This window comes from Nuphar pumila, chromosome 4 (genome assembly GCF_984573655.1).
Source record: "Nuphar pumila chromosome 4, dmNupPumi1.hap1.1, whole genome shotgun sequence".
Classification (NCBI taxonomy): domain Eukaryota; kingdom Viridiplantae; phylum Streptophyta; class Magnoliopsida; order Nymphaeales; family Nymphaeaceae; genus Nuphar; species Nuphar pumila.
In genome coordinates, this window is record NC_143252.1 from 114,677,225 (window position 1) to 114,694,511 (window position 17,287).

General features: G+C 38.6%; 1 protein-coding gene across 2 annotated transcripts in view; it reads left to right on the forward strand.

Annotated features, from left to right (window-relative positions):
- The first annotated feature begins 16,459 nt into the window (after window positions 1–16,459).
- The window catches only part of LOC149840693 (embryonic stem cell-specific 5-hydroxymethylcytosine-binding protein), a 32,959-nt gene continuing 32,131 nt past the window's right edge, over window positions 16,460–17,287 (forward strand). Inside the window, exon 1 of one of the 2 annotated variants that reach the window (XM_090004526.1) lies at window positions 16,460–16,662. In XM_090004526.1, the coding sequence (XP_089860652.1) occupies window positions 16,571–16,662 (92 nt within the window). In that variant the 5' untranslated portion in view covers window positions 16,460–16,570. The remainder of the gene's footprint in view (window positions 16,663–17,287) is intronic. The other variant, XM_090004527.1, reaches the window with a different exon arrangement.

Here is a 17,287-nt window from a genome sequence, read left to right on the forward strand (position 1 = left end):
CAACCAAGATTCAAAATGGTTCCCCGACACTGATGCTAGTGCTCATGTAATATTGGTAAGTTGATTAATATTAAAGGATATATTGGTCATGGTTGTGTGATGATAAAAAATGAAGAACAATTAAATATTTCTCATACGGGTGACACCAAAATCAATTCAAAATTGTCACCAATCAATTCGAGAAATGTTTTTTATTCTAGAAAAAAAAAGATCTTCTATCCGTCAGCCAACTTACTACAGATCTACTATATGTTTTTTAATTTCCTGTTTATGGTTATGTTATAAAGGACATGAAAACAAATCGAATAGTGGCAACATGGATTAGGAATTGAGGTCTCTATAAGTTGAAGAAAGAGCATTTTGCTTATTTTGCAAATCAAATAAAGAAGACCACAAAGGAAAGATGACATGAGCATCTTGGGCACCCTAATATTAGTTTTGTTCATCTCTTAGAGAAGAAAAACTTCATTAATTTTATTAAGTAATAAAAGGTTATTTTGTTCTAGTTGTCAACTTAGAAAGTCATCAAGGTTGCCTACTGAAAATCAGAAAAGAAAAGTCGTGAGCCCCTTGTTGAAATACATTCTGACTTATGAGGACCTGCACCTATCTTATTCAGAGAGAACTACTGATATTATGTTGTCTTCATTGATGATTACTTTTATTTTTCTTGGTTTTACCCCATGAAATAGAAATCTGATTTTTTTATTGCTTTAAACATTTTCATAATTTTGTTGAAAGACAATTTCACAAAAAAATCAAAGCTTTTCAATCCGACTGGGGTGGTGAATATACCAACAATATTTTTATTAAATATTTAGATGAGTTTAGAATCAAACGTCAACTCTCTTGTCCTAAGACTCCTGAACAAAATGAAGTTTCACAACGGAAGCATGGAAACATTACCGAGTTGAGGCTTACCATGCTAACTTGCCAAAACGATTTTGGGTTAAAGCTTTTTCTAGCACTGTGTTTTTAGTAAATTGATTACCATCCTCGTCTTTGCAAAATTAATCACCTTATTTTAAACTTCATTGTATACATCCGAATTGTTCTTTTTTGCATATTTTCGAAAGTCGATGTTTTCCCTGTTTGCATGACTATTACAAAAATAAAATTTATCTTGTGGCCTTACCTTGTGTCTTCTTGGGTTATAGTGTCCATTATAAGGAATATAAATGTTTATATCTCCCATTGGGAGTATTTACATTTTTTGACATGTGGTCTTTGATGAGTCTAATTTAGAGTTTCAAAATCCTAGTTTTTTGTTAAAAAAATGGCAGTGTTGAGGGGCAGCTTAGCTCATATCATGGCCAAGACAATGATGTCAATGCCAAGTTGCATGCTGAAAATGACATTTGTGGAACCAGTCCACACATTTTTTTGCAAAAACGTTAATGTTGTGCAAAACAACAATGAACTGATTGTTGTTGAGGATGAGGATCAACACCCTATTCGTGGTAGCAGTGGATACGCCGCTCAGAATGAGAGGGTGGTGTATGTCCCCCCCCCCCCCCCCCCCCGATGATTCACTGAATCCCACGTCTGTGTTCGGGGCTTTGAATGAGCACCACGTATAAAAGCACATGGGGCTCGTATTCCCGTGTATGTTGACATAACTTTGCATCGGACTTTGGTGTTGTTGCAAAGACTTAAGTACCCTTTCTTGCTATTCTTCTCATAAAGTGATGGTTTGAGAAAATGACAAAAATGCCTTTCATTCAAAAAAGAAAAAACAAACAGTTCAAAAAAAGGACAAACATGTCCTCCATCCAGAAAGTCGAGGATGATGTTGACTCTTCAAAGTCTTCTTCTTCTTTCTCCGTAAAACACTGTAAAACCCTCTCTCTCTCTAGAGAAGAAATCAAGGGAGAATTCTTGAAAAGACTTAAGTGCCCCAAAGATGATTATTTAAGACTCAGTCTTTGCACTGCAGGATTATCCGAGAAAGAAATCTCCCCTGGAGGAGGCCATGAACATCAACCCTCTCACTCTCTCTCTCCCTTCTCTTTCTGCTTATGTGCACATCCAGCAGAAGATCCTACATTGCTCCATCAAGCACCGACTGACCTGCACATTGACTGTTGTGGAGCCTGATTCAGAGTTTTTACCCTTACAGAAGGAGGGTTTGGGGGCTCCTCCCAGCGTGGGTATCATCATTCAACTAAATGAGTTGTAGATCCTGATTCAGAGTTTTTACCCTTACAAGAGAGGGGTAAAACCTCATCTCACTCTCTCTCCCTTCTCTCTCTACTTCTGTGCACATCCAACAAACGATCCAACATTTCTCCATCTAACACCGACTGACCTGCACACTAATTGTAGCATCGTTCAACTTGATGAGTTGTGGAGCCTGATTTAGAGTTTTTGCCCTTACAGGAGGGGGGTTTGGGGGCTCCTCTCAGCGTGGGTAGCACCATTCAACTTGAAGAGTTGTGGAGTCTGATTCAAAGTTTTTACCCATTCATATTTTAAGGCATTAGATCTCATGTTTGAACATCCACGCATGTGCAGTTTGCTTTCATCATGTTCAGTTGCTTTCTAGATTATACTTTGAATTCTGATGCATTTTAGATCTATCGATTTGTATGTAACTAGAGCTCATTTTAATCTGAATTTTTTACTGCAATTTCATGCATATGTCTTCATGCTTTCTACCAAAAATCAGATCATTCTGAGTTTGTTTGACCCACTTTAAAAATCGAGATTCAGAACCTGTTATTTTGCACCGTCAGGATTTTAGCAGAATCAGGACCAACTTGCAGGAGTGATTTCTCCCTAACCAAAGATGATCTTTCTGATCCGTAAAAAAGTTGTTTTCTAAATTAAATCTAGTTTGTTCATACCAAATTTCAGCGATTTCTATGGTGTTTTCATACCAGTTTTGGGTCGAAAACCATAACCCTGTCACCCTGTGTCATTTTAACGGCTCAGATTTTGATCCATTTTGTTTGAATTTTATTTCCCTAATGGAAGATCATTTTTCAATTCTGTAAAACGGGTTGTCTTCATTTATGTGTCTAATTCATCCTTGTAAATTTTCAGAATTTTTCATGGTCAATTAATATTTTATTTTGATTAAATATCAGAACCTTGTATCCAGATTTTATAAATATTCTGATTTTGGCCCCCATATCATGACTGTTGTAGCACTTCTTCAACAAATCGTTATTTGATTGGCAATATTCTTCAGCAAATTGTTGTTATAATTTTTTAGGGTCTTTAATGAGTCCCTATTATTATTTGTAGTATTTTTGGGTCTCCAACGAGCCTCACAATGATTTATAGTGTTGTCCGGTCTTTTAACTATGATTTATAGTGTTTTGGGGTCTCCAACGAGCCCCACAGCGATTTGTAGTATTTTTTTGTCTTTTAACTATGATTTATAGTGTTTTTGGGTCTCTAATGAGATCCACAGCGATTTATAGTGTTGTTGGATTTCGCTATAGCGATTTGTAGTGTTTCTCGCTAAACACTACAGCGATTTGTGATACAAATCGCTATCTGAATCAAGACCAACTTGTCACGGTCATATCTTCCTAACCAGAGATCAAATTTCAAATCCGTAAAAAGTAGTGTCTTCGTTATGAAGTCTAGTTTATTCCTATAAATTTTCAGCAATTTCTATAGTCATTTGTACCCCATTTAGATCTAAAACCAGACCCCTATCAGTCTGCGAGATAATAACTTCCATCCACTCACTTAAAATAGAATAATAACATGTCTCGGTTTTTAACAGGTTTGAATATTAAATGAGCATAAAAAGTTATAAAACTTTTCAGATATAAACTAGACACATAGAGGAAGAAAACCCTTTTTACGGATTTGAAAAATGATCTTCCGTTGGGGAGATATGACTCTTACAAAATGAAATAAAAACCTATGCACTCAAATAAGGCAGACTGATAGGGGTCTGGTTTTAGATCCAAATAGTGTATCAAATGGCCATAGACATCGCTGAAAATTTACAGGAATAAACTAGACTTCATAACAAAGACACCACTTTTTACGGATTTGAAATCTGATCTCTGGTTAGGGAGATATGGCCCTGACAAATTGATCCTGATTCGGATAGCGATTTGTATCACAAATCACTGTATGTTTAGCGAGAAACACTACAAATCGCTATAGCGAGGTCCAGCAACACTATAAATCGTTGTGGGTCTCGTTAGAGACCAGAAAACACTATAAATCATAGTTAAAAGACCAAAAAACACTACAAATCGTTGTAGAACTCGTTGGAGAACCCAAAGCACTATAAATCATAGTTAAAAGACCGAACAACACTATAAATCATTATGAGGCTCGTTGGAGACCCAAAAATACTACAAATCATAGTAGAGACTCATTAGAGACCTAAAAAATCAAAAGAACAATTTGCTGAAGAATATTGTCAATCAATTAACGATTTGTTGAAGAAGTGCTACAACAGTCATGATATGGGGGCCAAAATCAGAACATTTATAAAATCTGGATACAAGGTTCTGGTATTTAATCAAAATAAAATAGTAATTGACCATGAAAATTTTTGAAAATTTACAGAGATCAACTAGACACATAAACGAAGAGAACCCGTTTTACAGAATTAAAAAATAATCTTCCATTAGGGAAATAAAATTCAAACAAAATGGATCAAAATCTGAGCCGTTAAAATGACACAGGGTGACAGGGTTATGGTTTTTTATCCAAAACTGGTATGAAAACACCATAGAAATCGCTAAAGTTTGGTATGAACAAACTATATTTAATTTAAAAAACAACCCTTTTTACGGATCGGAAAGATCATCTCTGGTTAAGGAGAAATCACTCTCGCAAGTTGGTCCTGATTCTGCTAAAATCCTGACAGTGCAAAATAACAGGTTCTGAATCTTGATTTTTAAAGTGGGTCAAACAAACTCAGAATGATCTGATTTTTGGTGGAGAGCATGAAGACATATGCATGAAGTTGCAGTAAAAAATTTAGATTAAAATGAGCTCTGGTTACATACAAATCGATAGATCTAAAATGCACCAGAATTCAAAGTATAATCTAGAAAGCAACTAAACATGATGAAAGCAAACTGCATATGCGTGGATGTTCAAACATGAGATCTAATGCCTTAAAATATGAATGGGTAAAAACTTTGAATCAGACTCCACAACTCTATAAGTTGAATGATGCTACCCACGCTGGGAGGAGCCCCCAAACCCCCCTCCTGTAAGAGCAAAAACTCTAAATCAGGCTCCACAACTCATCAAGTTGAACGATGCTACAGTTAGTGTGCAGGTCAGTCGGTGTTTGATGGAGAAATGTTGGATCGTTTGTTGGATGTGCACAGAAGTAGAGAGAGAAGGGAGAGAGAGTGAGATGGTTGATGTTCATGGCCTTCTCTAGGGGGAACGCTTTGCCTCCCTTGATTTCTTCTCTAGAGAGAGAGAGGGTTTTACAGTGTTTTACAGAGAAGGAAGAAGAAGAATATGACGATGAAAAGTTTAAACAGACATTTTTGATGGCTCAGGTTTGTTTCGTCGGATGACCATCGGGAGGAGCCCCCAAACCCTTCTCCTGTAAGGGCAAAAACTCTGAATCAAGCTCCACAACAAATCAAGTTAAACGATGCTATCCACATTGGGAGGAGCCCCCAAACCCTCCTCCTATAAGGGTAAAAACTATGAATCAGACTCCACAACTCATCAAGTTGAATGATGCTACCCACGCTGGGAGAAGCCCTCAGACCCCACTTTTCTGTAAGGGTAAAAACTTTGAATCAGACTCCACAACTCTTCTAGTTGAATGATGCTACCCACGTTGGGAGGAGCCCCCAGACCCCTCTCCTATAAGGGTAAAAACTCTGAATCAGGATCTACAACTCATTTAGTTGAATGATGCTACCCACGCTGAGATGAACCCCCAAACCCTCCTCTTGTAAGGGTAAAAACTCCGAATCAGGCTCCACAACAGTCAATGTGCAGGTCAGTCGGTGCTTGATGGAGCAATGTAAGATCTTCTGTTGGATGTGCATAGAAGCAGAAATAGAAGGGAGAGAGTTTGTGAGAGGGTTAATGTTCATGGCCTCCTCCAGGGGAGATTTCTTTCTCAGATAATCCTGCAGTGCAGAGACTGGGTCTTAAATAATCATCTTCGGGGCACTTAAGTCTTTACAACCACTCCTTTTCAAGAATCGTCATTTTTGTTTTGCACCAATGGAGGAGAGGGTACTTAAGTCTTTGCAATCGCATCAAACTCCAACGCTAATTAATGCTGACAAACATGGGGATACGAGACACACATGCTTACATACGTGGTGCTCTTTGGGACCCCCGAGCATGAGATGTAGCTAACTGCCCTGTTCGGGGGGGGAACATATAACCTGCTTTGGCTCAGAATGAGAGACATAGCTAGTGTTGCATGCTATCTATAGCAGCAGTGCCTATGCTGCTAATAATAAGGCTCAACAACATCATGATGATGTCACCACTATCCAAAATGAAGAACAAGGGATATCGCTTTCTCAGTAGGAACCTAGCAGCATTATGGATAGGGATGGCAGTGGACCGGGGGAAAGCGGGGCCCCGCCTCGCCCCGTTTGGACCGAAGATGAAGGGTATGAAACGGGGATGGAGGCGGGGATGGACGTGCACTTTTCCACGCCATGCCCCGTCCCCGCCACGATCCCCGCCTCATCCTCGCCCCACCCCGCCTCATCCCCGTTTGAACCGGGGATGGAGGACATGAAATGGGGATGGAGGATAAAATCCATTCCCCGTCGGGGATGGAGGCGGGGGTGAAGGATAAAATCTTGAGGCGGGGCGGGGGTGGAGACCTTGTCCCCCGCCCCGCCCCACTGCCATCCCTAATTATGGACATTGAGCTTGTATCTAGCAACTCTAATCTAGAGACACTGACTCTTCAAACTAAGGTAAAGAATAATCATCATCCTAATCGGGCTATCATCAGGTCCATGCGTGGGATTTTCAAACCCAATCTCAAGTATCTTGGCTTTCATGACCTTGTTACCACTGATCCCAAGGAACCACAGAGCATCAAAGTTGTTCTTTCTCATCCTGGATGTAAGGCGACCATAGATGAAGTGCTGAAAGTTTTACTTGGGATCTTATTCCAAAAAGAGCTGATAAAAATGTTGTAGGCTCAAAATGAGTTAAAAAAGTCAAGCTTGAACCTAATGAGGTTTTGTCTCAAAGCCCAACTTATTGCCCGAGATTTTACTCAAATCAAAGGTATTGATTTTTATAAAACTTTCTCTCTCATTGTAAGGCCCGAAAGTATTCGTATTGTTCTCACCATTGATACGGTAAAAAAAATGGGGTATTCTTCAACTTGACATTAAAAACACTTTTCTTCACAAGATTTTGAAAGAGAAAGTTTTTATGAAACAACCCCCAACACATGAAGATATCAATAATCCTAATTATATTTGCAAATTAAAAAAGGCTCTCTATGGGCTCAAACAAGCTTCAAGGACTTGGTTTCATGAGCTAAGTGTTTTCCTTGCCAACTTGGGTTTTCATTGTAATTCAGCTAATCCTTCCATGTTTGTTAAACACAATAGTTGCAGAACTCTTATTTTGCTCATATACGGTTGATGACATGATACTGATTTGGAATAGTACCAAGCTTTTAGAAGATTTCATTAAAAAAATTGGAGTAGAATTTTTTTATCAAAGACTTGGGACAACTTCATTTCTACTTAGGCATTAAACTTGATTATATTAAGCTATGTATGTTTTTTTGTCACAAAAAATATGCCAAGGTTCTTTTGGAGCAGGCTAAAATGCAAAGTTGTAAAGCCATCACCAATCCTATGGCCCAAAAACATCTATGATTTTACTAAAAAAATTCATGATCCTACTATGTATAGAGGCTTAGTAGGAGCCCTGCAATATTTCACTATTACCAAACCTTAAATGTCCTTTTGTGTCAACTATGTTAGTCAGTTCATTCATGGCCCCATGGTTGCCTATTCTGAAGCAGTCAAACGAATCCTTCGATATATTAAAAGAATCGTAGATTTTTGGATAATATATTGAAGCCAAGCACCTTAGATTTTTACGTCTTCTCTAATGCAGATTGGGCTAGATGCTCGGATATTAGACCACTGACTTTTGTACCTTTCTCAAATACAATCTAATCTCGCGGACTGCTAAGAAGCAAGGCCTACATCTATTAGTCACAAATGTGATGGTTTTTGCAAAGAAGGTTTACAAACTCATTTAATTATTCTGGTTTCACTCACACTCATTGACATGAGGTTCACAACTAATAGTCGCATACTCGAGAATGTCCACATCTATTAGTTGTAGAGTGATGATTTTCCCCAAAGAGGTTTGTAACTAACTAATGCATATTTGTGGCAATCTGCATCTACTAGTCACAGATTGATGGGTTTCGTAACATTTTTTTATGTTCTTTTGTTTGGATGGACCTAAAATATTTTTTTAAATTTCTTTTTGAGTTTTGAAAACCCAAAACCTATTTTTTGAGCTTTTGGATCATCTAAACACCAATAAAACCTGATTTTGGCAAACAAGGTTACAAAGCAAAATCAAGTTTTTGAAAAAACTAGTTTTGCTTGTTGTCATCCAAATGGGTCTAAAGGGTTAGATGAGCTGTTTTAGCATCCAAAAGGAAAAGATCTCAAATATATAGGTTTTGCTTGGATGTGTTTTTATTTGTTGCATGCAAACATAAAAAAAAATACATATTATAAATTAGAGCTTCACTTGGATCTGTTTTGATTTATTGCTTACACGTACAAACAAGATTTAAGCAAGGACTCACATGAGATGATATTTAATAAATACCACTTAACTTTGCTGTTTCTTGGGAACCTTGTTTTGGGAGAAGAGAATGGTATTGTGAGTGGAGATGGGCCACTTTCAACTATATCTTCTCAGGGACACAAGGACGTTGTTGACAACTCCAGCCTCATCTCCCATTTTCTTCTTCACTCTCATCTCATCCCCAACATTGACTCCCAAATAGAGAGTAAGGGGGCATTTGTGTCATGAAAAATCTAGGTTTTTTTAGCCAGACCACATCGACGGGCATGCATTTTTGTGGAGCCCACAATGCCAAAACAAACATAGCATCGTGGAAATGTATCGACGGGTGCGTCATTCTACACACTGGAACCCCCCTTTTCTGCAGAAACGGTTCCCGTTGGAGGTGGCCTGATTCAGTTTCTGCGGCAGAGAAATCCATGAAAGGGGGTGCCGCGGCACCCTATTCCGTGACAAGTAAACGCCCCCTAAGTGTAGATGTTGAAATGATGAAAAGGAAGTTCTTTTATTTATTGAAATAAATGGTAATAAGTGATTCTTAAGTACTTGATGGGACACATATTGACAAGGAGTGTACTCTTAGTACTGATTGACACTAAACCACTTGAAGACTAAAAAATTAGTGATCATCGGAATGTTGAGGCTACAACACCATAATTTCTCAGAGCTTTATTTAGGCTTTTGACTTCATAAATTAGCAGTTGGGAGAAGTATGACCAGGACGGGAAGGGGGCTTGCAGAAAAGCATAAGGATTCCCTCATCTTTTTCCTTTAGCTTAACATTTGGTTCGAGGATACTTAACAAGAATGAATGAGGAAGAAAACATTAGCATGAGAATTGGACTTATCAATCAGTTGTGAAACAGAAATGAGATTGTTTTTATGTTGTGGGATGAAAAAGGTGTTAGAAAGGACTAATAGAACAGAAGTATAGGCATGGACATGAGAAATGAGACATGTTTCCATTATCAATGTTTTTTTTTTCTTTTTTCTCGCTAAGGTATCAAATATGAGATTTTACTTGCATCTTTGATAGCACGATTAGCTGCTCCAGAATCCACATAGTAGGATCTATCACCAATAGATTGTATGTCGAGGGTTTGAAAGGGAATGCACTGAAGTTGCACGCTCTGAGTTACCAGTAGTTAAGATTGTCAACACTTATTTAGAAGAATCTTGTGTTGTTGTCAATCCCTTCTTGGCACTAGTGTTGGTATTTAGATAGTACCAGCAATTCCCTAATATGTTGCCTCAAATCTTGAGACGAGCAAAATGGAATATTACTCTTGTTCCCATGAGTTGGAGTGGGTAGGACCACTATATGTAGATTGAAATCCTTTTCCTTGCCCTCCTTGTCTCATTCCATGGCATGTGATCCGATCCAATGTTGAAGCTTAATATAGATCCATAGCCTCTATTGCTGATGAAATCACATGGATAACCTTTGTTCTTCATGATATCGAAAATCCTTTGTCTAACACTCATCTTCTTTATTGTGAGTGCTATTCATATGTAAGATAATCCTATCTTTCATGACCTAACTAAGCACATTCAATTTGATTACTATAAAAAAAGTGGCTCAAAGGACTTTTATCACCAAATATATCTCATCCAAATATCAATTTGGAGACATTTTCACCAAAGTAGAATTCATTGGATTATGAGACAAACTTGGCCTCTGTACTTGACATCGTTTGAGGAGTAATAAGATCAGTTCAGATTTTGGTATAAATCACCAAGAAAATCCAGCCCAAGATGGGATAAAATGTGATCTTACTCAGCAAGGAAAGCTGAAGTGTGATCCTGCCCACACGTTTTCTCAAGGTGCTCAATAAGGCAAGATGCAGTGTGATTCTGCCCACACATTTTCTCGACAAGGCAAATTGAAGTGTAAGCATGCCGACACGTTTTCCCAACAAGGCAAACAGTGTCAAGATGCTCACATGTTTTCTAAACAAGGCAAGCTGAAGTGTGAAGATGCTCACACATTTTCTCAACAACGCAAGATAAGGTGTGAGGCTCAAGCAAAGGAAGGTGCTCACACTTATGAATGTGTAAGGGATTTGCTTCAAATCAAGGCTATCGTTTGCAATGGAAAGGACGACCTACCTATGTCAAGAGAGTTGACACAAGGCAAGTCCAACTCTCATTATCACCATAATGGTAAGGATGTTAGACTTTGGATCGGATCATATCCAATCTGTATGTTACCCATATTGACATAGGCACATCAAGGGACATATATGAAGAGTATCTTGGGTTTTGAAGGTTACAAGATAGTTATGTGTTCTCATAACTGTCTATTCATGCCCATTAGGGCATGGTTGATGGCTTGTCTCATGTGTCACACGGGACGAAAAAGACGTCGAGAACAATTTTTGTAACAAACATTGGACGGGTGGATGGCATTCCGCACGTCCGCTGCGTTAATTAACTTGATCCACCTCTCTCTTGTTACAAAAAGAACAAGAACGAAGGGAACAAAAAGAAAATGCATCGACAGGCGCACCGCACCCGTGGGTGCATCTCTCTCTCTCTCATTTCATCCTAAACTAAATTAGTGTCCACTCCAAATTTGCAAAGTAGAGATCAGCGAAAAAATCAGAGAGAAAAGGAAGAGGAAAGAGGGGATGGTGTTCAAGGCCAGATCGCTTCATCCTCTTATTCCTCCTTCAAAAGCGACACCAAGTCAGATTCCCCCGACGCCTCTACCAATGAATCCAGAAGCCCTAGATCCTTGCTAGTCAATTTTCTCTCTAGATTTGATAAGAAGAAACCCCGTGTAGTCAAGCCCAAATCTTTGGTCGGTACCACTCCTTTACCCACCAACACTGCCGCTGCTGAGATGAAGCCGAAGAAGGAGAAGGCCAATGGTTCTGTTGTGGTGGCGACAAAGAATTCTTTGTCAATCAGGGTATCTTTCTTGGGGCTGAATCAGATAAAGACGAGGTTTGTTTTGTTGCCGCAAGAGAGCTTTTTTGGGAGGGGATTGGGCATCGGGCCGGGTGCGAGCAAGCTCTCACGAGCGACGAATAAGGAGGGTGACTCCATAAAGAATAAGGAGGCAGTGTGTCGACTGGGTTTACAAGAGAATGCGATCTGTAGTGGCAAGGGAGATGATAAGGGGAGTAATTGTGATTGGATGTCGACGGCCAATGTAGGCAACACAGGGGCCGTCGTTGACCTAGGCAACTACCCTACCAAGGACATCCTCGACGCTGAGGTAGGCTTGGAGGGATCCTTCAGGCATGAGAGAGGGGCGGTTTCGGGCACCGTCCATGCCCTCACCCTCCTGTCGGGCGCAATCAATGGTGTCATCGATGCAGGAGGTGGTGCAGTTGTAGACGAAGATGGGGAACACTACTTGGGGAAGAAGGGTTTTGTTGTTACGACATTGTCGAGGATGATCTCACTAGTCGTCGGGTGCTTCATCAGAGTTTCATAATGTACTAAATCGGCCAAAATTATGCATGTCCAAGTTATCTGCACATCGTCATTAAACAACAAACATTTGGAATATAGCATTTGAGTACCGGCCAAACAAATGTTGAACTTGAAACAATTGTTCCAGAACAAACAAAACCAAACCAATGTTCTGTTTCATCTTTTTTGTTTATTTTGTTCAACCCTAACCTTAAGGACCTCTACTAGTGTCCATTATGGGCTTCCTCCAAATGTCCCTATAACTAGGAGAGATCCATGGTAGCTTGACGATGACCACCATAAAGTTATACATGGTTGTTGAGTTCCACATTCGTGTGATCTCTTTTTGGGTTCAAGGGTCCTACTCACCTCTCGATATTTTGGCTTGGGCTCATTGAGGGCATCGATTGGTTGAGGAGAACGCCGATCATCCACATCTACCTAAGCGTTGTTCGAATCATTCAAAGCCGTATCTGGTAAGTGGCTCTTCCATGATACATTTTAGGCTAACACTGAGTTATGGGTCCATCACGCTTCCACTGCTCTTCTAGGTCTCTAACATATTCTATTGACACTTTTAATATTGTTATTCTACTATACTCTTTTCTTAAATTAGAGATACTTTACACATAATTAACATTGCACAAAATCATAGAGAATCAATTTAGTTTCATAAATATGATCACATATAGCAATAATGTATTATCATACATACAAAATAATCAAATAGACCTAACCCCATTACATGTCGATAATATAATCCTGGTGCTAAAACTTTAATAAGAGGATCTGTAGTCATTTTCTTTGTACCGATTACATCAATACAGACTAAATGATTCACAACTATTTTTTTAATAACAAAATATTTTAACTTTATGTGTCGACATGATGTGAAACACTTGTTATTCGAAAAAAACACGATAGCTTCATTATCACATAAGATCTTTAGTGGCCTCCCAATAAAGTCCATTATACCAAGACCCATAATGAAGTTTATGATCCATATGACCTCAGATGAAATCTCGTTTAAATCAATAATTTTTATCTTAATGTCATTCACTTTTTTTTTATTGTTCTGTAGTGAGAGATGACACCTTTAATATTCTTAGCCACTCTTGATTGCAAAAGCAACAAGCTAAGACTATTTGTACGCTCCCACTTCTCATAGACAACCTTCTTAGTGCTCTCACTTCTTATAGAGAACTTTTTGAGCGATTGTTCTATTATCTGTATAAGTGGAAAATTAATCGTTTTATATGAGATTCATATAAAAAAGGTAAACATAAGACCCTTTATTATTCACATTTTCTAAGGCAAGCATAATAGAGTCATTATCGTTTCACTTTGGTAAAAATGATAAAAAACAAAGTTGCTTCGCCTTCTCAATTATCAAGAAATTGACTCCAATTGGTAAAACTAGTAAATCATGTAACAAAAAATAATTCGGTACTTTACCTTTGGGTACGATCATGCCACATGGGCTGGTGTATACATCTACTATTACATCCTGTGTGAATTTGAAATACATTGACTTACCTTTGGGTAGAATCATTGTTTCATAAAGTCATACACAATCTTAATACTGAATTTCAATATCAACACGATCAAATAAACCCCCAATCAACTTAACTAATCACTTTGGTGATTGCCAGAGTGAGTCGATTGAGATATTTTACTGTAAGCATATGTAAAACATGTCATAACACAAATAAAATGCATACATTCATAATCTTATACTTAAATAATCATGGATAATTCAAAAACAACACGAAACACACCTTATATCATGTTAAAGTCACAAAAAGTATGAGATTAAAGATAGACATGCATTTATGAGTTATATCTGGGATTGAGTTCTTAAAAATGCCTAAACAAGTCCTTAAAGATCTTGAATTGGTCACTAAAAGCTTTGAACCAGTTACAAAAACTCTGAATAGCTCTATAACACCACTGAACCGATCAGACCCCCCCCCCCCCCCCCCCCCCCCAAGCCCCCGAACTGATCACAGGAGGCATGGACCGATCCTTAAAAAGCAAAAACCGATCACAAGAGGCATGAACCGGTCCCTAAAAAGGTTAATATTTAAGTGTGTGTGGAGATGGCAATTGATTAGATTTTTATCCGTTGTCCTACTGAATCCAGCTCTATTCAGTAGGGGTGGCCCATGGGCCAGGTACCAGGCCCAACTCGGGTTGGATTAGGCTATATAGGCTTGAGAATTGAGTCTCTCTCTCTTTCGTCGCACATAGGGTTCTACCCTATATTTCTCCTCTCTTGGTTGTAGCTCAAAAGGGCATAGCACCACACTCTCTCTCTCTCTGGATTATCATTTTTGGAAGCTTCTATTAAAAGAAGAACAATAACATGAAGAAAAAGAAAAAAGAAGATGAACCAACGGCATGGGGTGGGGGGGTGGGGGGCGCTCCTCTTGTTTTGTAGGAGTGCTAGTGTACGTCACGATGTGTTGGGACGTTGCAAGTTCAAAACCCAATGGTTATATCGTGTAACTGGTGTGAGACGGCCTAACCCTAGCTTGCTTTTCAAAAAAACAAAAAAAAAACTAAGAAAAATGAATAGCAGAGAAAAGAAATAAGAAGAAAAGCAAGTGAGTAACAGTCATATCAGGTCGATTTAAAAGGATGTTAGGCCTTATAAGGCATACTGGGCTATCGGCGGGTCAAGGTCACCATCGAAGAAGTTCGACCCGATAAGTGTCATGTTGGGCTCTCGGCGGCTACTCAAAATAGTCGGGCGAGTCAGGCCTTTACAGGCCGGGCCTGATGTCCACCCCTACTGTTTAGTTGGATTTGGTAAGAAAAGTCCGTATTTGACTATAATCAGATGCACATATGGGGTCTACTTTTTTTAATACTGAATCCGATCGATATCAGGATTTGATAGATACCTAATTCAGTTACAAGTGAAAAATGAGAGTTCATACGAGCTTTTCACCATCCGAATTCCAATCCAAATCTGTTTATCCAACATCCTATTAGTGGAGTCTGATATCTGCCACATCCAACCCAAATCCTAGCCGTTTGCATACCTTGATGAGGAATAAGTACTCAGGCTGGATCTGAATCCACACCCAACATAATCTGACCTGTTTGTCAAACCACTCACAACCATAGCGACAAAAGTTTTTTTCTGCAAAATCTCGTTTTTCAAAAACTCGTGAGAATTGAATTTTTTTCATAAATCTCTAGTTTTTTTCCGCAAAATCTCAGCACTAAAAAAATAAATAAAAAAATATAAAAAAATATTTTTAGAAGAAAATATTAATAAAAATTATTTAAAAATAAAAATACATGGTCTTTTCATGATAAATAGCCATTTAAAATGTAAATATCACGTTTAAATCACGGAATTTATGTTTTTTCATAAATCTCGTGATATTTTGAAAATCTCACTAGAAATTACCGTTTTAAACTTTCAGGCAATTTCTCACGATATTATCACAAAATTTTCATAAATCTCACGATATTTGTCTCACAACCAAGGGTGTCAACAGGTTGGATTTGGTTCCAATCCAGGTGGATCCAAACCTGAATATAACTTTGAGGTGTGGGTACCAGGTTCAGATCCAGGTATGATTGGGTCCATCATAAGGAAAATGATACCTGAGTCCTATAAGGATTGCATGAACTAGACTTGGTCCATACCCTATAAAATAATATTTTTTATTTCTTTTACATTGAAAAATAATGGACCTTAATAGAAACTCAAATCGGACCCAGTTTTAGTATAAAAATGTCACAAACCATACCTGATTCAATAAGCTAATTGGACTCTTTGGGTCTGACCCACCAAAACCTAACCCTACAGGGTTTGCTATGGGACGGGTCTGGATCAAAACAAGTTGTTTATATGTAAAGATTTTGATTCTCATCAACTCCAGATCCGGCTTAAAATGCTGATCCAAATCTGACCCCAATCCGAAAGTGATCTGATTCAATGGATCCGAATCCACATTCAAATTTTACTTAAAAGATCTATATCTTAAAAACCATGTAAGACTCAGATCACATATCCAACCATATCCGATCCATTTTGTTCCTTTATTTTTCGGATCCAGCATTTACCACATGTTTTTCGGATTCGGATTCAATATAACCTCCTCGGATCTGATTCAGATCCGGATCTGGATTCAAACATACTCTTTGTATTTCGGATTTGGATCTAACGAGATCCGGACCGTATCCGACCCGTTTTCACCCCTACTGACATTTTAAGGCCTCGAAAGGTTCCCTCGCCGAGATAAAGTGGCCTTTATAATTCCCGCGCATTTCCTGATTATTTTTTTCCAACACGTCGAGAGAGAGAGAAATACTAACCCTAATTTGTTAGATAGAGAAGAAGAACAAGATGTGTGGGAGGTGCCGTTGCACTCTGAATCCCGAAGACGTCCCCAGGGCTTGCGGAATCAATATCTCCCTCCGTATTCTCCAACCGGAAAGGTTTCGATTCCGTCTATGCCCTTCTTCTTATTCTTTCTCTTCTGTTTGCCCTAATTCTTGTGGATCTCGTTTTTCCGATCATTCTTAGTGATCTTTGTTTTGCCTAGTGTAGTGCTCATCGTTTGCGTTTTTATCCCCCTTTAACATAACAGACGATGATGTCTTAGTGATCTTTGTTTTCCCTAGTGTAGTGCTCATCGTTTGCGTTTTTATCCCCCTTTAACATAACAGACGATGATGGTTCGTTCAAAAGGGCAAAGAAAGGACGACAATTGCATGCACATCTCAGTTTTCTCAATAATTTTGCCTGCAATTCGTTGTATTTTAGCAACAGGAATTATAGCTGATCAACGAGCCGTAGGAACCGAACAAAGGGTGTTCAAGTTTGGTTGCTATCTTGTGTCGAGCCGAGCCAAGCTTGAGCTCATGAAAAGCCAGAGCTAAATGAGCCGAGCACGATCAAGCTCATCTACGAAGAAATATATTTTTGAAAGTTGAAAACAATAAAATTTGGACCCTAAACCTACTAAGCCAAGCACAAACTGGATCACTTGTTTAAGAAATAATTGTTTCAATCTTGTAAGCAATAGGATTTGAAGTCTAAACTTGTTGCTTGCAGGCCAAA